The sequence below is a fragment of the Saccoglossus kowalevskii genome, chromosome 16 (genome assembly GCF_978046115.1).
Source record: "Saccoglossus kowalevskii chromosome 16, keSacKowa6.1, whole genome shotgun sequence".
Taxonomy (NCBI): domain Eukaryota; kingdom Metazoa; phylum Hemichordata; class Enteropneusta; family Harrimaniidae; genus Saccoglossus; species Saccoglossus kowalevskii.
The window spans coordinates 30,750,362-30,775,324 of NC_140656.1; the positions used below are offsets into that span (position 1 = coordinate 30,750,362).

Consider the following 24,963-nt stretch of genomic DNA (forward strand, 5'->3'; position numbering starts at 1 on the left):
GTGTCATCATCATACGTGCATTTGTTTACATTTAAGAACCGCATATATCCAAATATACACGTACTATGATACATTGCAAGACAGATATTTTGATCGCAATATATATTACTACCATGACACTGTTTTTTATCACAACATGGTCCCTTTTTATCTTTCAGACATAGATGACACCGGAGAAAAAGATGAACAGACAGATGATAATGATTTTGAATTAGCTATAGAACCCTGGTGGATTGCATTAATAGTTTTGGTTTCACTTCTACTCGTTGTCTTTATTCTTATAGTAATTTTCACAAGGGGCAGAAACAAGAAAAGTGACGATGTGTCATAATGTCGTACGCAGAGGGTTGTAAACTAACTGACTTGATACTGTGTCACCTTTACCTTGAAAAAATAACCTTGAATCAATTTACAAATTGTCCCACTGAATTGTTATCACTGTCCAAAGTGTGTACATTTAATATCGAAGCATTATATGCAGTTGAAATAGTTCGTCTTGATGGAATGACAGCTGTATATTATTATCACAAAGGTTTTAAATAATACAATTTAATTAGAGCCTTATATTGGTATAAATTCTGGATTATTTTTGTTTCTATCTGATAAATAATTTCAATATTGAGTTCTTATTGTTCTGATACATAACAAAGTAACTATATCACGATATATTGTCAACATATTTGTATATATTCTGGGTACTTCCTGACCGCCCCCATATTTTATTAACATTTTTTATGAGTTGATTTGTCATTTATATATTAACAGCTGTTATTTTTTATCTCTTATCTAAACAAAAGCTTATCATGCACGTCCAAACCACAAATTTATCGTAGCTTGCTTCCGTAATAGCCACGAACAATTCAACGAGTGTCTGTCTTTTATATAATCCAAATTACAAGAATAAGTTGCAATGAAATGTGTCTACACCAGTAAATCATCTTCTTTTCGATGATATGTTTAGTATAAAATAATGTTTGAATATACTGGTATTTCACATTTGTTTTGACTTTAGTTAGGATTTGGTAAAATTTCTAGGGCAATTGATGATAACTAAACAATTATATCTATATGGTTTTTAATTGATGTCACTTGGTGTGTGAAACGCATAATTGTATAAATATGAGCGAAATCGATACTGATTACAACTCACTATTTGTACAAATAATATCCTTTAGTAAATCAATTATCATTATCATTACTGGAGATATTATTTCTTTTTTTGTTTGTAATCTTTTTTCGAGGACCTCTGAACAGTTTGATATGAACATTTGTCTTTGTCTTGCGGTACACTCATTTATAGAAATAATTGCTTGTACTTTGTTACTGATCGATTTGACTCGCTTTTAGTTAAATTAATCACAGTTACGAAAAGTTTATACAGCGACAACGATGCAGATCGACAGTTTGATAGTGACGCAGTTTGTATTTTTAATTCAATTAGCCTAAACAAGTGTCTAGACATAACGCGCAATGACACAAACAAAGACAGGGAAAATATGGCCATGTATCGGTGGCATATAGATGGTTGACTTTGAATACTCAAAAAATCACACTCGTCGCCACTAGATTGACGACAGGTGCCTATTGCTACACTTGCTGTCGATCTGAATCGATTTTCACTGCAATTAGTTGCATATTCAAATAAATTGCGTTGATTAAATTTGCTTCTTTAAAATCCTCGAAAGATTACGCAACCATTGAATTTGGGTTGTTTTAAATGTACATATTATACAACTTGTAAAGTTAATGTTTTTAAGCACACTGCGTTGACTTAACGTTGACACAAATTTGTTTAAATTGCCATGTGAAAACGCTGTACGCGATGTTTCAAAATTGGTGGAAATTGTATTTACTCGTATATATAACAAGTAATACGTTATGATACTTCAAACTCAAAGCTTTTGGAATAATGAAACGTTGTTTTTGCCACACAGAAAACGTCAATTTAGAAAATGCCTTATAATCTGATTCAATTAGCTCTTGATGCGGTGCAGAAAGTCCAATCCTCGTTCAATAAACAAATACGAGAGTGACAAAATGCTGGTTTATTTTCGCTTATCTATGCAATATTGTTTTCTGTATAAAAGTCATATGAACAAATATAAGCCGCAAAATAAACTCATTTGAAAGAGTATTGTACACATATTGATGTATCTAGAAATTAGTTTTGTACTTTTAACTGATTTTTAAGCGGATTTTCTAATAAAGTAAACCTTGAGTACACAACTATTTGATAGCATCTTAATACGATGTGCACGCTTGTTCACTTCTGTACTATACTAGTCGGTTGATAGTTGTGTTCAGTAATGGGTCTTTTCAAATAAAATCAACGCGTGTATTTTGCACGTCGGGTTTGTGCGTCGTTTTGGTTTCATGTCGAAGACTTCGTGATGTAACCGCGTACATGTTTATTACTCAGAAGCATACCAGTTTTATACTAAAAGCATGACGTCATCCTATACAATAGCAGAGAGATTTGATTATTTAATTATTACTGTGTTAATGTATGCAATTCATGTTGGGCAGTTTTTATTTAGATTATAATTACACGCATTTGTGATTCAAGATTACCAAACATGTGTATGAATAGTTTCGCTGTGCTTACCAGTTGATCGGCCAAACGTCGGGAAGGTATCTTTATAAACCTTATTCCTCGTGCTTGTTAGTTGGTCAGACTCCATGCGGATTTGTATCACAATAAAGTACTTTTAAGGTAGCGGCGGATACTTTCTGTATTGTACGTGTTGATCCCTCAATTTGAATTGGAGAAATTGATCAAAATTCGCATAATTTGTAACTCTGTACACATTTCTACAGAAATAAATTTAAATTTAATTCTTGTTATTCAAGCCGTCATAGAATTTGGCATTCCGTATTACAAGATTGAATTTTACTTTTATTTTGGCATTATCAGCACGAAAAATGATTTCAAGCGGAGTTATTCATGTTACTGTCGTTTTCGCTTTCTTCTTAAAAACACAAGTTTGATTCTTTTTCTCTAATTTTGATGAATATTTTTGACTTCTTGTTGAAAACCGTCAGTCAGTCAGATTGTTGTGATATTAGTTATGTAAAGTAAGCTTCGTTGGATGTGACCTCAAATATTTCACTATTTAATCCTAACATTTTTTTTAATATTTGACCAATTTTATGATCAATTGCCGACCTTAAAATGTTCGAACAAGAGTAAAGTTCAATTTTGTAACAAACTTAGTATAGCTGTTCCAATTTCGCCATTTTAAAATCAAAATTTGGAGCTGAAAATGCAAAGTCACACAAATCATTCATAGAAAGTACTTACGCATAAAGGACTGCTATTAACAATGCCATCTAAAGCTTATGTTCAGTGTTGGTCGGCCACTATAATATTGTCTGGAGGGGATCTTCTAATTTGCATAATTTGACCAAAATCCTATGTCTTTTGCGGTTTCACCTAAAAATCAAGTCATTATATATTAAACTAATCGTGTCGATGTGTAATGCGCACTAAATAAACACACAAATTACGTCACAGTGAGGTGTACTAATAAGCACATATTGCATGGCCGTGAGGGTACTAGTATACGTCTACCCCCCCCCCCCCGAGGAAATATGGGTACTAAACATTATTGGTACCCACTTGGGACAATAAACAAATACAAGTGCCCGAATAAGGACATGCAATGTGTATTTTATAACACACCACTCACTCGTACTATTAGTCAACCCATCACCCTCTCACATTGCAAAGTAATGATGTGAATAACCAAAGAATTGCAATAATACACATTTTATTTAATGACATGTATAAATTGTATATGTTAACAATGATTGTACATTTATTTGAAAACAAAACAAAAACACTTTTTTTTTAATTTTCCGCAATCCGCATCTAATGTATCATAATTGTACTGCGTCAATCTCTACTACTTTCCGATATTAACTACACAACTATGAAAATAATTATTGCTTGACCACTCAGTTATAGTATATGTCGAGCCTCGAATCCGCTGCGATCTAGGGTAGTAACAGTTGTAGCTCATTTTAACGTAATTTTGTAATTGTCTGTTGTAACTTTTCATATCTTCTCTTCAAGTAATGGATAATCTGAAACAATACGCCAATCACATATCTGACAGGATATTATGAGTTTTTGCTCAATGTGTGAATGAAAAATAGACAAACACTTAATGGTTATTGATTAATGAGCGTAACATTGTTGCAACAATGCTAACCGAATTCATGACTTGTAAAATTTAATCTAAAAATTTATAACAAATTTCACATTTACACATGAATTTGGAGTCTTGCCTTTTTGAGTGTTTTCCTGCCTTGTTCACAGTTCACAAAACGTGAAATAAATTCTATATTCATAGACTCATTGCCATATATCGGCTGTTTGTAGTGAGAGCGAGGGTATGGTGTAAAAAAATATATGCAAATGTGGGTGCAACGATCAGACTGGTATACACTGAAAACGTTGACGTCACTTAGCTCTTACGGGCTTTCAAGGTTACGCGAAAATGTTCTGGGTTGTGAGATAAGCCTAACACGCCAATTAGAGGTGGCTTAGCACTTCCTTCGGGTATATGGACCTCAAACTGATTCATGATATTGCCGATAACCACAAAGCTCTCTATCTGAGCTAGCTTTTCTCCCAAACAAGATCGAGGACCTTTACCAAATGGGGCAAAATTCATCTTGGAATACGGAATCAAGCACCCGCTTTCACAATCAATAAATCGTTCGGGTTTGAATTTGAATGGTTCATCAAAGACATCTGGATCGCATCCTATGGCATAATCGTTGACCATAACCAAGGTATCCATTGGGATGTCGTAGCCTGCTATACTTGTATTCCGAATCGCACGATGGGGGACCGACAACGGGGTAATTGACGGGTAACGTAATGTTTCCCAGATGGCAGCATCTAAGTATGGCATCTTTTCTCTATCGTTATACATCACCATACCGTCTCTGCCAACAACCTTATCTAGCTCGCTGTGTATCTTCGTCTGGATATCTGGATTATGCATCACTTGAATCATAAACCATTTTATTAAAGCGACAACAGTTTCAGAACCTGCAAATGCACAAATAGAAAATATACGGACTAACATAACGGGGATTGATAAAGTTAACTTAATGAACCTTGTTCTAAAGGTCCTTCATTGTCGTCGTATGCTACAGCAGTCTGATTATTTGCAGTATGAACAAGGTATATAAATTTAGCACAGACAAGCTTAGAATCTACCATCTAAAACATCGATTGTCATTCGTCACATTTTTGCTTAAAAAGTGAAATGACGATGTCAACATAGCTAATATCTACGTAATGGAACAAAAGTTATTAACGCCCTCAACATCAAACCACATTGAAATGAACTATGATTAAAAAAAAATCGCACCTACGCATACAAGGTCCATTGTTAACTGTATGATGTGATCTTCACTGTATACGTCTTCAGCTGTCATGTCAGGGTTTGCTTTATTTTCCAGACGTTCTCTTTCTAAAATTATCTGGTCAATCATATTCCGTATTTTTTTCGACTTATCAAAACTTTGAATAATGTATGTCAGCTTCTTCTTCATAAACTGGTACCTTAATTCAGATATCCTTCTTAAGTTGGTCAGCCTGGAATAGACCAAAGGTGACAGCCATCTCGCGAAATCTAAACGACAAAAAAATCTAGTGTAACTTTCGGACATATGGTGATCCCAAGTTCAGTTTTAAATAGAACCAACCTGATGAAATGAATGTTTGTAATAGTTGAGAAAGATGCTCTCAACCGTGGATTGAATTAATGACACTGAGTGTGTTCAAAAAGCTATCAAGACAGTGTACAAGAAACAATAGTTTGCAGATTTGTATCACAATTCACATTTTCCAGTAAACAATTAATGACGGGCGTCCAAGACATCCGCATCTTGCTTTTTTGAGTAGAATATATCGTGACATTGCACAATCATGCGTTTTTGTCCGCAAATGATGTAGAATAACACGACCCATCGTGCGAGAAACAATGGACTACATTAAATATATGTATTTGCATAATTCCCAATTTAATATCTATATATATTTAATACGCACCTGCTGGGTTTCCAGCAATCTCTGTGAACATAGTCTCATTCCATTCCAGGAAACGCTGAAATTCAGGATCATCAAATTGATAGGTTTTAGAAATGATTAGTTTACACAGCGTATTGAAGGACACCATAACTAAGTCAGCGTGGGGGTCGAAGGCTTTGTCGTCTTTCTGTTTAAAACGATCTGAAACAAGATATGGTGATATTGGTGACAAACTTCGCAAGACAAGTTTCGCAGAATATTATCTGTGTGTTGAAAGCATGTTTCAATACCATGAAACTTCATTTTCAAATTCGCTAATACACAATACATCCTGCTTTTTATCCTGATAACAGTGTATAAGTGGCATAAATACATTGTGATTGGACAGGACCTTCTTATTCGATTCAAGTCATTGTTAATGGAGCATAGTGCACTGCCATGGCTTAATTAATTATTTATTTATTTATTTATTTATTTATTCGAGCGTTCGTTAATTAATTAATTCGTGTTATTTATGTATTTATTAATTCCTGTTATTTATTTATTTATTTATTTATTTATTTATTTATTTATTTATTTATTTATTTATTTATTTATTTATTTATTTATTTATTTATTTATTTATTTATTTATTTATTTATTTAATATATTTATTTAATTAATTATTTAATCAGTCAATAAATCAATCATAGTATAAATTGATAACATCTCAAAGAGGTAGATTTTAGGCGATACTGCTGGAGACGTTATTGCTTATAATTATTTATTAATGTTATAATTATATATTAGTAAATAACCTTCACGGGTTAAACCCGACCTCCATGCTTTGGGACATAAACCAATATTGAGAACAAACTAAACTGTATATTCACAACTTTACATTCGAAATCATAACGTCTCAGAGAACACACACTGGGTGTGTTCCAGATTTAAAGGTAGAACTAATTAAACTCTTTCTGCCTCACTGTTTAATCATTGTTTTCATCCGCGGCATTCTAGACACATTACCAATGAACAATAGAATTGAATTGAAATATGGAATTGAAACTATATATCATCAAAAATAAATGTTCCTAATGAATGTTAATTGTCATAGATCAGAATGATATATATATCAATTTGTTTATTAGATTAACACAACGAATCGGACAATCTGGCAATGAAAAGTCGTTTCTTTCTTGTTCCCGTGACAACGGAATCCAAACGTGATTCAAAACCATCCCTCCTGGAAATGGTGAGCGGGCGGGATGGCAGGTGTGCGTACACGTCAAAAAAATATAACCTCTACTAAGCGGTATTTTGCTTACCAAGAAGTTGTGTAATTTCATTCGAGATGATAGTCGTCCACTCTTGCTCTCCGATGACCTTTAACGATTTCGTTGCAATTCTTCTATGTGTTTTCAATTTGTGCGTGTAATCTGCAAATCCGATATCCTTATAGCCATATGTCGCTATGTCCCACGTGATAAAGTCGTTTGGTCTACCAGCAACATCAATGCCAGAATTTTTCTTGGCCAATGTTTCAAGCATTATTTTGTGCGAACTAATGACGACTACCTCTTTGTCGAACAGTTTGACACTGTATACTGGTCCTGTTATAAAATATTCAAATATTTCAGTTAAAAGTGTATTGAGTAATTGCACACTGCGATGTGTTCAATCTGAACGCATAGCTATTGGAACAGCCACTGGCGGCGCTATAGTTTCGAAATCTTTAGTGACTCGCAAAGGCATACTTATAGAATAAGCAGCCAGTTTATTATGGTAGAATGTTTGTACAATCTTCTAATAACCACAGTAGACAGTGTGAAGGTCAATGCCGAAAATAAGTGCTTGAGTTGTTTCATATTAAATGTTTTCTATTAATTATTTCACCCTAAAATAATATTCAAGAGATATGTCTACGCCATAATCCCATTAAAATCATTATAGTATTGTGTACTGTGTATTGTGCACGGTAATGCCATACCCGCTTTAAATTGTGGGCCAATTTCCCCATTGTTGTTAATATTGACAGGTTTTGACTAGGTCTGTGGATTTACATCTACACACACGTCTACGTAGTGAACACCAAACTCACGACCCATCCTTTCATAACTCCCTTCACACTCATCTACATTGACACCTTCCTCAACACCAAAGCACAATTCTTCCTTCCCTTAACAACATTCAACAGGTATTAAATATAAACAATCCAGTGAACTTCACCATTTTATAGTTCTAGATGTATACAGTGCATTGACAAATACTAATACAATGCTTGTTCACACATAATTCGTTTGATTTCTTCAACTAGTCATTCGTTTTATTAGACTACCACCATAGCTGCTTCCCATTGCCACACAGAACCAATGTTACATTCTATTTAGCTCTCTGATTTATTTGTACTTGCACCCAAACGAGTAAGTTATGTATTTACATATTTATGTACTCATAAATCTGTTACATGACGTCGGTGTATTTATATTTAGTTGCTCATACGATTCAAGTACACCAGATAGTATAGTGAAGCCATTAGTGTCAGGAGAGACATGCGCGTTACTCATCAATGTTATTTGTTGGTATTTAAATATAGCAATTTGACTTTGTTTAAAGTCGATGTAAAAGTCAATTTAAAATCCAGCACAATGCCGACACGTGTGTACATTTTGTTTATATCCATATTCTAATTACAGAGTTGAAAATTGGGTTGACTACCTCGGCCATTGTGGCTGAGAATTTCGGGAATGGTCTTGCTACGTAATGCGCAATCTTCGCACAGGTTTCGTAGAAGTCGTAGCAGATCAATATAAACTCCTACTACTTCTCTTCCTTGTGGGAATACCTAGCTCATATTGTAATGATACTCCTGTGACGTGTGTATACTCTGCTCGAAAAAACTTCAATTAACATTCACACTATTGGACCAACTGTGAATTATGTTCCATCCTTAGCAACGAGTGTGAAACGTACAGTTCGATTCGCGTACGAGTTTGATTGACGTACGATTGGTACTCCCATTGAAATACCTATAAGAGTCAAGTCAGAGATTATACTAAATACGTTCACAGTGCGCATGACAGTTCTTTGACGCGTCTGCGAATGCACGGGAGAAGGTCAAAGGGCAATGAATATAAAAAAAACATCGTCAACGTATTATTCAAATGTATTTTTAGTTTTTTATCACTGATTGATGATAATTTGAGACTATTTTTTTTACATACGATTCGCGTTTTTTAAAACATATTTATGCTTTTCTTGTGTGTTTCTATGGCGATTTTATACTTGTTCGAGCCCACGTGACTTTCAATGTGAGTGAGACTCATGATAACCATGATTTTCTCCGAAAGAAAATTGGATGAAACCTACCTATCTTCCTACACAAAAATTGCTATTCTTCTTTTTTCTCGGCCATTGCATCGTCACTACACCTTTGCAGATTGTATATACAGTAAAAAAGACGTATATTTAAGTGCGCCCTCTCTGGCAATACTTTTCAAACGCGCGTGGTCGGCATTTTTATTTTAGAAATGTATCACTGGCTGCGTTTCTTTTGTCATGTCTCGAAACTGAAAGTCCAAGCTGACTTTGTTTTGGCTGTAAGAACCTCAGTTTGTTTAAGCATATTAGTAAGAACCTCAGTTAGCTTATGCAAATTCATCGTCCGAATCGCACGGTCCCATGTCTTCGACCTATAGGCCTCTACCACAGTCACTTGGGGGCTGAAAATCAATAAATACTAATTTTCAAAAAAAAAAATCATCCGCTATACGTATATAAATAAACAAGTTGTGAAACACGGCACCTAGTAAATCGACACCCTGTCGGTTTCAAATGTCGATTTCTTACCTTAAAATGCGAAACAAAAAGTGCAGCGGAGGTCAGGTGTTAGGTTAATAACCATTGTTCATAATCGCTAACTTGGTTTTATTCAAAACGGCACAAATCGCGAGTTTTCTGGTGATATCCGACAATTTCATGATCGAAAATCGCCAGCAGCCAGAATCAAGGGGGATTCGCGCAGAGTTATGGGTAAATCAAGTGCGCATACTCATTTTCAGCCAATCAGGCGTGCCGTAACAGCGAGTATTTCCTTGATTTACCCAGAACTCTATGCGAATCCCCCTTGATTCTGGCTGCTGGCCATTTTCGTTCATGAAATTGTCGGATATCACCAGAAAACTCGCGATTTGTGCCGTTTTGAATAAAACCAAGTTAGCGATTATGAACAATGGTTATTAACGTAACACCTGATCCCCTCTAAAATTTTTGTTTCGCATTTTAAGGTAAGAAATCGACATTTGAAACCGACAGGGTGTCGATTTACTCGGTGAAGTGTTTCACAACTTGTTTATTTATATACGTATAGCGGATGATTTTTATTGAAAATTAGTATTTATTGATTTTCAGCCCCCAAGTGACTGTGGCCTCTACACGATACCGTGCGGGATCGCATAGGCTAATTGCGTTTCCTAAGCAGTGACATCTGATTGGGCGCGCCTCGAAACAAGGCGCCCAATCAGCTTGGACGTACCAAATTATAACACAAAGTTCCACTTCCTGTTTTTGTCGCTATGAAGACATCCTTCCCAAACAAAACTGCGTCAATTGCCTGTACCTGATGAGGCGAGAGGGCAACTACACCGAAAACTTTCGCAATTTCATCATCACAAATATCACATTCATGGGCGCCGCCATTTTGTTTAAAATGAAATGCCAAATAGGGATTTGTAACACGCAAACTGATTGGACAATGATTAGCCGAAACTGACTACTGGAGGCGCTGTTAGAATACACATATTTGATGGTCGTTCTGCCAAGGTCTGTTTAGAGGCTTGGCTGAATAAACTTATACCTTGGCTAGCGAAGATGATGCATATTAGTAAGACATTGGCTTGGTGTAAAAGTTTGAAATTTTAGAAATGGCTGGTTGAACACATTCCTAGACACGATAGAGTCCTTTGTATTTATACAACTACTATTGTAGTGCATCAGTGGGGCGAAGTAGTGTCTGCATTTATTATACATTTATGTGTTTTCGTTGGATTTTTGTGGTATACGTTCTTAATTGCGCTTCGTAGCCGTGATGTTTAAAATGTAACATCTATGGTGAGACCGACTGGACAAGAACGCATAAAATTACACCCGGTTTTAATGTACGAGAGACCTTTTATTGATCAATCATTCAATTCTGTAATTAACAATAAACAGAAAACTATTTTCAGTAAAAAATACATCACAACAAACTCATTCCCTTACTCAGTATTGTTTGTATTAACTCAATTCACATGCCTAAATTTGTCTCAGCAAAATGACTAATGACATTAAAATTACTAATTTGAACTTAACTACTGTGACCGGATATAATTACAGGTTAGACGTTTCTGGTTAGCATCTGAGTAGACTATCATCACAAGTTAGTAGCGTTGACTATCATCACAGGTTAGCAGTGTAGACTATCATCACAGATTAGCAGCATTGACTATCGTCACAGGTTAGCAGCGTTGACTATCGTCACAGATTAGCAGCGTTGTCTATCGTCACAGGTTAGCAGCGTTGACTATCGTCACAGGTTAGCAGCGTTGACTATCGTCACAGGTTAGCAGCGTTGACTATCATCACAGATTAGCAGCATTGACTATCGTTACAGGTTAGCAGCGTTGACTATCGTCACAGGTTAGCAGCATTGACTATCATCACAGGTTATCAGCGTAGACTATCATCACAGGTTAGCAGCATAGACTATCGTCACAGGTTAGCAGCATAGACTATCATTACAGGTTAGCAGCGTTGACTATTGTCACAGGTTAGCAGCGTTGACTATCGTCACAGGTTAGCAGCGTTGACTATCGTCACAGATTAGCAGCGTTGACTATCGTCACAGGTTAGCAGCGTTGACTATTGTCACAGATTAGCAGCGTTGACTATCGTCACAGGTGAGTAGCGTTGACTATCGTCACAGATTAGCAGCGTTGACTATCGTCACAGGTTAGCAGAGTAGACTATTGTCACAGGTTAGCAGCGTTGACTATCGTCACAGGTTAGCAGCGTTGACTATCGTCACAGGTTAGCAGCGTTGACTATCTTCACAGGTTAGCAGCGTTGACTATCATCACAGGTTATCAGCGTAGACTATCATCACAGGTTAGCAGCGTTGACTATCGTCACAAGTGAGCAGCGTTGACTATCGTCACAGATTAGCAGCGTTGACTATCGTCACAGGTTAGCAGCGTTGACTATCGTCACAGGTTAGCAGCGTTGACTATCGTCACAGATTAGCAGCATTGACAATCGTCACAGGTTAGCAGCGTTGACTATCTTCACAGGTTAGCAGCGTTGACTATCATCACAGGTTATCAGCGTAGACTATCGTCACAGGTTAGCAGCATAGACTATCATTACAGGTTAGCAGCGTTGACTATTGTCACAGGTTAGCAGCGTTGACTATCGTCACAGGTTAGCAGCATTGACTATCGTCACAGATTAGCAGCGTTGACTATCGTCACAGGTTAGCAGCGTTGACTATTGTCACAGGTTAGCAGCGTTGACTATCGTCACAGGTGAGAAGCGTTGACTATCGTCACAGATTAGCAGCGTTGACTATCGTCACAGGTTAGCAGAGTAGACTATTGTCACAGGTTAGCAGCGTTGACTATCGTCACAGGTTAGCAGCGTTGACTATCGTCACAGGTTAGCAGCGTTGACAATCTTCACAGGTTAGCAGCATTGACTATCATCACAGGTTATCAGCGTAGACTATCATCACAGGTTAGCAGCATTGACTATCGTCACAAGTGAGCAGCGTTGACTATCGTCACAGATTAGCAGCGTTGACTATCGTCACAGGTTAGCAGCGTTGACTATCGTCACAGGTTAGCAGCGTTGACTATCGTCACAGATTAGCAGCGTTGACTATCGTCACAGGTTAGCAGCATTGACTATCGTCACAGGTTAGCAGCGTTGACTATCTTCACAGGTTAGCAGCGTTGACTATCATCACAGGTTATCAGCGTAGACTATTGTCACAGGTTAGCAGCATTGACTATCGTCACAAGTTAGCAGCGTTGACTATCGTCACAGATTAGCAGCGTTGACTATCGTCACAGGTTAGCAGTGTTGACTATCGTCACAGGTTAGCAGCATTCACTATCGTCACAGATTAGCAGCGTTGACTATCGTCACAGGTTAGCAGCATTGACTATCGTCACAGATTAGCAGCGTTGACTATCGTCACAGGTTAGCAGCGTTGACTATCGTCACAGGTTAGCAGCATTGACTATCGTCACAGGTTAGCAGCGTTGACTATCGTCACAGGTTAGCAGCATTGACTATTGTCACAGGTTAGCAGCATTGACTATCGTCACAGATTAGCAGCATTGACTATCGTCACAGGTTAGCAGCGTTGACTATCGTCACAGATTAGCAGCATTGACTATCATCACAGGTTAGCAGCGTTGACTATCGTCACAGATTAGCAGCATTGACTATCGTCACAGGTTAGCAGCGTTGACTATCGTCACAGATTAGCAGCATTGACTATCGTCACAGGTTAGCAGCGTTGACTATCGTCACAGATTAGCAGCGTTGACTATTGTCACAGGTTAGCAGCGTTGACTATCGTCACAGATTAGCAGCATTGACTATCGTCACAGGTTAGCAGTGTTGACTATCGTCACAGATTAGCAGCGTTGACTATCGTAACAGGTTAGCAGCGTTGACTATCATCACAGGTTAGCAGCGTTGACTATCGTCGCAGGTGAGCAGCATTGACTATCGTCACAGATTAGCAGCGTTGACTATCGTCACAAATTAGCAGCGTTGACTATCGTCACAGGTTAGCAGCGTTGACTATCATCACAGGTTAGCAGCGTTGACTAACGTCACAGGTTAGCAGCGTTGACTATCATCACAGGTTAGCAGCGTTGACTATCGTCACAGATTAGCAGCACTGACTATGGTCACAGATTAGCAGCATTGACTATCGTCACAGGTTAGCAGCGTTGACTATCGTCACAGATTAGCAGCGTTGACTATCGTCACAGGTTAGCAGCGTTGACTATCTTCACAGGTTAGCAGCGTTGACTATCGTCACAGATTAGCAGCATTGACTATCGTCACAGGTTATCAGCGTAGACTATCGTCACAGGTTAGCAGCGTTGACTATCGTCACAGGTTAGCAGCGTTGACTATCTTCACAGGTTAGCAGCGTTGACTATCATCACAGGTTATCAGCGTAGACTATCGTCACAGGTTAGCAGCATTGACTATCGTCACAGGTTAGCAGCATTGACTATCGTCACAGGTTAGCAGCATTGACTATCGTCACAGGTTAGCAGCGTTGACTATCGTCACAGGTTAGCAGCATTGACTATCGTCACAGGTTAGCAGCGTTGACTATCGTCACAGGTTATCAGCGTAGACTATCGTCACAGATTAGCAGCATTGACTATCGTCACAGATTAGCTAATTAGCAGCGTTGACTATCGTCACAGGTTAGCAGCGTTGACTATCATCACAGGTTATCAGCGTAGACTATCGTCACAGATTAGCAGCGTTGACTATCGTCACAGGTTATCAGCGTAGACTATCGTCACAGGTTATCAGCGTTGACTATCGTCACAGGTTAGCAGCGTTGACTATCGTCACAGGTTAGCAGCGTTGACTATCGTCACAGGTTAGCAGCGTTGACTATCGTCACAGGTGAGCAGCGTTGACTATCGTCACAGGTTAGCAGCGTTGACTATCGTCACAGGTTAGCAGCGTTGACTATCGTCACAGGTTAGCAGCGTTGACTATCGTCACAGGTTATCAGCGTAGACTATCGTCACAGATTAGCAGCATTGACTATCGTCACAGATTAGCAGCGTTGACTATCGTCACAGGTTAGCAGCGTTGACTATCGTCACAGGTTAGCAGCATTGACTATCTTCACAGGTTATCAGCGTAGACTATCGTCACAGATTAGCAGCATTGACTATCATCACAGGTTATCAGCGTAGACTATCGTCACAGGTTAGCAGCGTTGACTATCGTCACAGGTTAGCTGCGTTGACTATCGTCACAGGTGAGCAGCGTTGACTATCGTCACAGGTTAGCAGCGTTGACTATCGTCACAGGTTAGCAGCGTTGACTATCGTCACAGGTTAGCAGCGTTGACTATCTTCACAGGTTAGCAGCATTGACTATCATCACAGGTTATCAGCGTAGACTATCGTCACAGGTTAGCAGCGTTGACTATCGTCACAGGTTAGCAGCGTTGACTATCGTCACAGGTTAGCTGCGTTGACTATCGTCACAGGTGAGCAGCGTTGACTATCGTCACAGGTTAGCAGCGTTGACTATCGTCACAGGTTAGCAGCGTTGACTATCGTCACAGGTTAGCAGCGTTGACTATCTTCACAGGTTAGCAGCATTGACTATCATCACAGGTTATCAGCGTAGACTATCGTCACAGGTTAGCAGCATTGACTATCGTCACAGGTTAGCAGCGTTGACTATCGCCACAAGTTAGCAGCATTGACTATCGTCACAGTTTAGCAGTGTTGACTATCGTCACAGGTTAGCAGCGTTGACTATCGTCACAGGTTAGCAGCGTTGACTATCGTCACAGGTTAGCAGCGTTGACTATCTTCACAGGTTAGCAGCGTTGACTATCATCACAGGTTATCAGCGTAGACTATCGTCACGGGTTAGCAGCATTGACTATCGTCACAGGTTAGCAGCGTTGACTATCGCCACAAGTTAGCAGCGTTGACTATCGTCACAGTTTAGCAGTGTTGACTATCGTCACAGGTTAGCAGCGTAGACAGGTTATTGATCCTATAATATAATACTATTTTCTAAATACCAGAAACTCAACTACAACACCTCAACATAAACATTTCTAATTATGCATCACAAACTAGTAAACTTGCTGGATTAACTATGCAAAAGTTTGTTGCTTCAACAATAAATCACCCTAACGATTCTAAGCGTATTTTGAAGTAAACATCATCTTTTAAAACTCTGAAAATTACATGTACAACGCAACTGATCAACAAATATAACATCAACATTACTCATTATACAGTCTCAGTAATCGTCCGGTAAATTATGAACACATGTCTTTCAACGTTCCAATTTTCACGCTAATATTGGAAATGGCATGTCCACATCAGAAAAACAACAACAATCATCTACAATGTATATGCCAAAAAACTCACCCAATACAGCATCATATATTTATTTATTTATTTATTTTTTTTATTTACTTATTGACTCTTACACAATCCCCGGAGGGAAAGAAAATGGTCACAAAGTACAAGGAGAAATATATATATATAAAAAACGAAACAAAAACACAATATACTAAATAACAAATATCAAATACAATCACTAAATTACTAAATAATACAAAATCTCTAAAAATACAATCTAATATAAAATTACAAAATTGACAGCAGGCATTAAGATGTCAAGTAAGACCCTGCTTCCTGACTTCAAAGCTTTTACTTATGAACTGTGCTACTGGTATAATAATGTTTTCATTCTGTAACAATTCCATGATTTTTTTCTCTGCAGGTTTATTTTCAAATGCTGGGATCATATCCTTAGCTTTATTGAATAGTTTGGCACGCAACTCATTATATTTGTTGCATTCCAGCAGAAAATGCATTTCATCCTCAATTAGACCTTTGTTACACATGTCACAAACCCTGTTGTTTAGTGGGATTTTTTTATGACGACCCATTTCAATTTTGAGACTATGGTCACTAAGACGAAATTTGGTAAGCACACTACGCAGTTCAAAGTTTTTTAGCTTGACTAAATATGGCTCAAGTTTTAAATCTGATTTGATTAGCCGATATGTTCTTAGTTTGTTTTTCTCATTTGCTTTGGTGCGGTTATCATTATGGACCTCACCTTTCCATCTTGTTAGAAATAAATCCTTGATGCCTAAATCAATTTGTTTCATTTGTGCCGAGGTTAATTTATCACAGTTGTTAACTGAATGATATAGTTGGATATTGTTTAATAATGATGTCACTTCTAGATACCATTTACTTTTAATGCTTTGGTTAACCACAAAAGCTTCCTTGAGTAACGCATTATTAGAATTCATGGCCCGACTGTAATATTTAATTATTTGTTTTTTTATAAATACGTCTAGGGGGTATCTGCCTAACTCGCTATACATGGCCATAATTGGTGTGTGTTGTGACACCCCCAGTAGATACCGACAATAACTTAATTGAACGTCTTCAATAGGTGATTTAGTGGAGAACTCATCACCCCAAACATCACAACCATAAATGAGGATAGGTCTGATGAGTTTGTCAAAAAGGGAAATTGAAACTTTTATACTTATGTTTTGTATTGAGCCAAGCTTTGCTTTCATTGAAAACAGAGCTTTTTGAGCCTTACGTTTAAGGTTTTTTAGGCCATCCTTAAATTTACCATTGGCACTGATGACTAGTCCCAGATAGTTATAAGATTTAACTGTATCAAGTTCGATACCTCCAAGAAAAAATGTATCATTATTCAAACGTCTGTTTGATTTATTGAAAATTAAAATTTTGGTTTTGTCAGTGTTGACAGAGAGCTTCCACGTTTTAGCATACAATGCCAAACTATCAAGACATGTCTGTAATCCCTGTTTAGTTTTAGAAAGTATCACAATATCATCGGCATAGAGTAGACAGCTGACATGCGAGTTTTCTAAATAAGGAGGATCACAGGTATTAGGATTGAAAATAGTGGGCAGGTCATTTAAAAAAAAAGATTGAAGAGAGTTGGACTAAGATTACATCCCTGTTTAACACCAATATTGGACTGAAATTGTTTTGTTAAGCCTTCTTTACATTTAACTTTATATTTTACTTTACTGTACATGTTTTTGATAGTTTTATACATTTTTCCAGTTATACCATATTTGATTAATTTTTTGAATAGACCATCATGCCAGACACTGTCAAAGGCCTTTCTAAGGTCAATAAAGCAGGCATATAATTTTTTTGATTTTTTAATATTTGTGTTATTTTGTTTATTGGCGCACTCTGACTTACCACTGTAGAGATATTTATTTACCAGGGTTTTTAGTATGAAAAGATTGTCTGTAGTTCGACAATCATGCCTGAATCCGAACTGTCGACCGGAAAGAATGTTATTAGAGTCTAAAAATGATGTCAACCTAATATTTAGAATACTATTGAATAACTTGCCAAGACAGCTAGAGATGGCAATTCCCCTGTAGTTGGCCGGGTTATTTTTCGACCCAGATTTGTGGATTGGTACCAACAGGCCAGTGCTCCAAGAATGTGGATAGTTATTTGAACTATAAACAATATTAAAGAGTTTATGTATTGCATCTAATAAGTGATGTTCACCGTATTTTAACAATTCATTGCAAATTCTATCTTCTGCCGAAGCCTTGTTACTTTTAAGAAGTCTAATGGCTTTAGTTATTTCATTTTTTAAGATTGGTCTGTCTAAATAGGGGTTGCTACTTGCACTCTTTTCACTATTCTCCAGTTCATTCGCAATCTCAGAGTTTGATGTACTGCTATCAGTATTAAGTAGGTTCTTAAAGTAAACCAACCAATCACCAGGTTGAACATTCCCATTATTATTACTGGGGTTCTCGCCATTCATATCACGAAGAATCTTATAGATGGCAAATGTTTCCACGACCTTCAAAGTAACACCGTTCGCTACATCAGTACGAGCTGCCATTTTGAATCTATGTTTTGATTCCTTTGGCGCTCAAGGGCGCCCTCAATGATCAGAAATTAAGTTTCGCTCGAAACAATCTACACTTATGGGTTGTATCTTGTAAACTACGCTGTGAATTTAACTATACCTCAGACTATTAATTGTCTGGAACTATACGAACCGTTTAGCACACACTTGTATACAGTCTAGATGGTTTTTTTAATAACATAAAATATGAGAATGTATAACTCATGATATTGATGCAAGAGTCTGTATGCAAATCTTTCAATTGCCCATAAATATGCAAATAACGCCAAAGAAAAAAAACGTGTTAAACAAGTATTTTGAAATTGATATAAAAGGGCTATATTTGTTATGGATAAGAATACATTTTCGAACTACAATCTTGGTTTATGGAATGCCTCGAATATGGTTTCATATTTCACTGTTTTGGGAATTATGTGTCCAGTGGAAGTGCCACCTGACACGGAAATATTTTGTTAAAAAAGTATATTGAAATTTATATAAAAAGGCTATATTCGTTTATCGATAAGAATACATTTCGAAGCATTTTGGGGAATGTCTCAACTATGGTTTCATATTTCACTGCAGGAACAAAAGGGTCGTGCGATAAGGTGCATATTACTCGGAAAATTGTGTGAAACGTAGGGGTTTAATATTTACCATATTTTCTACTCCATTCGGTGAACTTCACAAAGGGCATACTTCCAAGCTGTAAACCACTACCAACTATGGGCCATCTTGTCGGACCAGGTGGATAATTCCTGGGTAGACGTTTTCTGGTCATTAACAGATGAACGACCAGGAACGTCAACACTGCCAACAGAATATCTGTATACATTTCGCTGTAAATATAATTCAGTTTGCATAATTAATATAGGACGATTCTGCCCTGGCTCTGGTAAATAAAATACGCCCTGGTTTTGAACGTTACGGCCCTGAACAAATTGGTCGTTACGGCCCGGGTATAAATTATTTTCAGAGTAGTATTCATATCTAGTGTTAATATATTAAATGAATAACATCTTTTGCTGTTATCACTGTAAACAATGTTAAATTATTCTTCACATGCTCAGTTTATTTTTTGAGAACAATTATTTAAAAATAAAATCTCTCAGTCAATCAGAAACTCGGATTCACGCCTTCAGGGAAAGTCACGTTTGGACGATCACATCATCGATTTTGTTTTTCGTTCGGCGGGCTGATGCCTTCAGTGTAGCTTTTGTCTCTTCCGACATAGAAATCATCTGAATCTTCTTTCTACCTCTCTTACTTTTCACACCACGCATAATGTAATGACAAAAATTAGGAAAGAACGCTGAGGAAATATAATGCTTGGTTTGCTAGCGAGCGATAAATGATTTGAGAATAATTGCACATGCGCGTGAATTGAATGAACTATGACCCGTACAATCTCGATTTGCTTATTGTCAATCAAAGGTCCTGTTATTTGATTACTCATGCAAATTAGGCAATTGGACATAAACATTGCCACGTGTGAGTGTTTTTTTATTTTTAATCAGAAAATAACCAGCAATTTTAACGGTGTTCTAATAAGAATTCATTGGTCAAATTTTCACAGAATGTTCTTTAGATAAAAATCTATATAAAAAACGAAAAAAACTATTTTTGATTGAAATTCACAAATAAACTGCATCTCTACCTTAACACAATATTCGACACAAGGCGGAAAATGTTTGTTGATTCACTCGCCCCCTTCTTTGTACTAAACACGGCGCGCCCCTGGATTTGTGCGGCCCATAGACGCAGCATACACATTTAATACATTTCTAAGACAGGGTTCAAATGCATTGCAAGCAAAGACCCATTTGCCCTCATTCTTTTAGTAGTCTGTGATTAACCATGGGAACAAAGCACAGCATTATTAAAGAATTAATGTATGGCTGCTTGCAACCTAAATACCTCGAGGTCAAAGAAACAAACAAAGCGTGAGGTTGGTAAATGTGTTTGTTCAAAAGATCAACCGCTTAAGTGACTTGGATAGCAGTTTTTGTCCCGATTTCGACGGGGTATTTAAATCAATTATCGTTCTCACAGCCTGCTGACTATTTCGTGCTAGGGAAGCATATTATAACGAGGATAGGTTAGGATAGATAATGTCTCAATCCGTACTTTGGTGCAGAAAATCATTACAAAACGACCTAATTGGCGAAAAGCAATGTTAGTTAGTTGGTGGTTAATATAGTAGCGAAGTCAGGTTATTTTTCATAACACAGACATCGTGGTCATCTAGCCACGCTGTACAACAGATATGTTGTAAATCGACACTCCTTAACATACAATTGCGTTACTTACCAGGAAAACAGAAATAATGCTTGTCACGTATACTTTCATGCAAGTGCCTATGCAGCTTTGATACAGGGGATATATATTAATGTTCAATTTCAATAGCGTTAATTTAGCCAATCGTGTTTCTCGACACTCTAACCGAATATTGGTTTCAGCCAATACCATTTCATGTCTCTTAGCGGCTTGAAACAATTCCCATGAAGAGAGCTTCATGCTTGGTCGCCTCATCAACTTATAATAGACGCAGTGGAATGTATTTACTTGGCACATATTTACGCCTCGAGTTGTATTCAGTGTGTATTGATCTTTGCCATTTCTGTTTTCCCACTGAAACATATCTGTGTACAGTCTCAGTGGTATCGCTATGGCCAATCAAAGGGGGTGTCTCAGCGATTTTGTCAATCCGCCGTGTTTTGATTTTCAAACCCTCTGTATTGTGAACAATACTATTCAATATTTTAGTGAGTCTTTGCTGAGTGTAATGAGTGAACTTCTAGTTTAAAGTTATAGCCTTGGCACCTAACAATCGCACTGTGACAATATGGGACGTTTGTGATGCGTTGATGCTGTATGCTGTTTTTTCATTAAAATATAATATCACGGGAGTGTGTAAATGGCAAAAGCCGGGTAACAATTCCAACTATCATATTTTATTTGACTAAAAAAACACCAACAAATAAACAAGAAATTCCATGCTAATCTATCTCGGGACTATAATTAATAAAGACGCCGACTTTTCATGTTACTCACGAAAAAGCTCATAGTGTTTCCTTTGTAGAAATCGATGGGAGTATTATACCAGAGACATCTAGTGGTCTGGATGGTCTATTTTCTGCACACTTGAAGTATGTTTCTCCAAGTGTTAGTACGCATTTTTTTCAATGTGTATGCTGTATTCATTCGTGCACGGAACACTCCTTCATTCTATGATGGAAGTTGTTTTAGTTTCACTCTTGAAAAATAAATTTGGAGATGTGACAGAGGTGTGACAAGTATTTTTGAAACTACAGACAACCAGTTTGGTTTTAAAAAGTATGTGTTTTCTTGACGCGTCCAAGGCTTTCGATAGAACCATTGGACCTTATTTTATAAGTGTATTGAACAGAATGGTCCAGCGTATATCATATGTCTTCTTTGAGTTTGAAATTTGAAACTATGCAAAACCACTGTACAATTTATGAGAAAATAGGACCATGTATCAGAGGCATATAGGTCACTGAGTTTAGGTACGAGGCCTCTGTAATTTGTTGTGGATGAATCACTCCACCACCACCCGTTGCCCTGTATGAGTGGCTGAGTGTGCCGACATAATAAGTGTTGCCCACAAAACTAAGTTTATGTTCAGCTTGTCAAATAGTATACAAATCAACTTGTTGTGTACTACCTAAGTTCAGCAGACAGACAGACAGACAGACAGACAGACAGACAGACAGACAGACAGACAGACAGACAGACAGACAGACAGACAGACAGACAGACAGACAGACAGACAGACAGACAGACAGACAGACAGACATATTTTGTTAGTGTTGATTTCTCATATAATTAAAGATAGACAGTAGTATACAAATCAACTTGTTGTGTACTACCTAAGTTCAGCAGACAGACAGACAGACAGATAGGCAATTGGACAAACATGTATAACGCACGTTACATATAAAGGACAGACAGACAGACAGACAGACAGACAGACAGACAGACAGACAGACAGACAGACAGAAAGACAGACAGACAGACAGACAGACAGACAGACAGACAGACAGACAGACAGACAGACAGACAGACAGACAGACAGACAGACGGACGGACGGACGGACGGACGGACGGACGGACAGACAGACAGACAGACAGACAGACAGACAGACAGACAGACAGACATATTTTGATGGTGTTGATTTCTCATATAATTAAATATAGACAGTAGTGATAAAACATTGTTTAAATGTGTGATGTCATCATTTGAAGCTTGACAGCAAGCAATGAACTTACTATTATCCAGCCACTTTAATCCTTATATCGAAACCTATTTAGACGTAGCCAACATGGTACTGAACGTTGTATTCGTATTTGAAGCCCACAAATAAGCGACGCTACCAGATATATACACCAGCTAACAAGCCACACCAACCCAGCGACTGCTGAAGATGTGTACACACTCTACCATGTCCTACGCTGTAATATGTCATTATAGCCCCCCATAACTCTGGTTGTCTGCTACATTAAGACCAGACGCAAACAAGCGCAATGTCTAATACCGCTCCACCCAAAACAGACTGTTTTTGTTTGTTTCCCTTTTATTCAATATACACAAGCCACAGAGTACTCTCTGTTTTGTTGCATTTTAATTATTTATATTGGTACTTAGAATTCGATGAGTAAATGGAAGAAAATGCCGACTATTATGAACTTATAATAATTATGAATACCAAGTTCCTATAATGACCGATTCACACTTGGAGGGGCAATTTTCAGCTCGCTAATCAGGTATCGATGATTGACAGTCCCGGTATCCAATCAGAAGACATGACAGTTGGGACACGTGTATAATTGTAGATAAAGTCAGTAGTTGTTTAGTCATGTGCCGTTTCTATGCGTCAGTCTGTGTTCGTACATGTGAAGCAGGTGTTATCACAGTGGGGCAGAATAACGAAATAATTTATTCAAATAAAAATCTGAGAAAAATTATCGATAGTTACAGCTATTACCGCTGTATTTATTTTAATCGGTACCTTAGAATTCGATGAGTAAATGGAAGAAAATGCCGACTATTATCAACTTATAATAATTATGAATACCAAGTTCCTATAATGACCGATTCACACTTGGAGGGGCAATTTTAAGCTCGCTAATCATGTATCGATGATTGACAGTCCCGGTATCCAATCAGAAGACATGACAGTTGGGACACGTGTATAATTGTAGATAAAGTCAGTAGTTGTTTAGTCATGTGCCGTTTCTATGCGTCAATCTGTGTTCGTACATGTGAAGCAGGTGTTATCACAGTGGGGCAGAATAACGAAATAATTTATTCAAATAAAAATCTGAGAAAAATTATCGATAGTTACAGCTATTACCGCTGTATTTGAAATTGAAATTTACATTTATATGTGTAAGGGCGCATTATGATTGGTGTATTTAACAGCCAATCATGTAGCTTTTGTGAGTGCACTTTTGTTCTTGGGAGTAGTCAAGTCTGGTTCCAATGGCAAACGTTCTTTCATCTTTACACACGTTTGAGGTAGCAACAAGGGAACACATATAATTGTTTTAGTTATGGTTTAATTGCGATTAATCCACCAGTTACTAAGCATATATGCTTACAGAAAGCTAGGATGTACTATACGAAGGTGTAGTTTATTGGTAAAAATATTAAATTATAGAAGTTCTCGTCAACCTCGAAAATAATATTTTTCAGACAAGGTGAGCTGCTTATCCGCGCTCGTTCATTTTATGTTTTTGATTGTTTTGCTGTTGCTTCCCTAGATGAGTTTTTTTGTTTTCTATCCATATCTTATTTCTAAGCTTGCGCCTGTACCGAGAGTATTGGAGGAATAATAATAATAATAACAAAGTCTATTTAAACAGCATAGTATAACTATTACAAACTTACTTGATTTGTTTTAAATAATGAAATTAACATGTCGGATTAGGCACTGTCTAATATTAAATCTTTGCGCATAAGTATATTACAAACATGTGCTGTTCGCGTGATAATCAGTGTATAAATGTCTTTATTCGCTACATTTATGTTTATGTTAAAAATACGCTGAACTTGAAGTGTTGACAATGAACTAGCGAAAATACACAAAAATACACTTGCAAGGCAAAAATGTTAATCTGGTATCATTTCTGGAATCACAAATGCAATAATGGTCTATTCAAGGTACCTAGGTATAAAATATCAAAGCCATTGG

The 24,963-nt window shown here is 37.3% G+C and overlaps 2 protein-coding genes across 10 annotated transcripts in view; one reads left to right on the forward strand and one right to left on the reverse strand.

Moving 5' to 3' along the window:
- LOC100377294 (uncharacterized) overlaps positions 1–2,226 on the forward strand; it is a 44,646-nt gene extending 42,420 nt beyond the window's left edge. For all 9 annotated transcript variants that reach the window (XM_085491347.1, XM_085491352.1, XM_085491349.1 and 6 more), the window contains one exon: positions 159–2,226. In XM_085491347.1, the coding sequence (XP_085347473.1) occupies positions 159–331 (173 nt within the window). In that variant the 3' untranslated portion in view covers positions 332–2,226. The remainder of the gene's footprint in view (positions 1–158) is intronic.
- A 1,539-nt stretch (positions 2,227–3,765) lies between these two features.
- On the reverse strand, positions 3,766–21,127 carry LOC102804651 (steroid 17-alpha-hydroxylase/17,20 lyase-like). The gene is made up of 6 exons (XM_085491357.1): positions 21,056–21,127; positions 19,403–19,584; positions 7,357–7,641; positions 6,071–6,250; positions 5,388–5,651; positions 3,766–5,062 (listed from the first exon to the last, which is right to left on the reverse strand). Exons 2-6 carry the CDS (start codon positions 19,578–19,580, stop codon positions 4,470–4,472), a joined length of 1,500 nt encoding a protein of 499 aa, XP_085347483.1. The 5' UTR covers positions 19,581–19,584; positions 21,056–21,127; the 3' UTR covers positions 3,766–4,469.
- Between the last annotated feature and the right edge of the window lie 3,836 nt (positions 21,128–24,963).

Coding starts and splice junctions, on each gene's coding strand:
- LOC102804651 (XM_085491357.1), bottom strand. CDS start 19,580: ATGTATACAGATATTCTGTTGGCAGTGTTGACGTTCCTGGTCGTTCAT. Junction 7,642..19,402: donor CGAATGGAGTAGAAAATATG/GTAAATATTAAA, acceptor ATTTTATAACAG/GACCAGTATACAGTGTCAAA. Junction 6,251..7,356: donor TGAAATTACACAACTTCTTG/GTAAGCAAAATA, acceptor ATCTTGTTTCAG/ATCGTTTTAAACAGAAAGAC.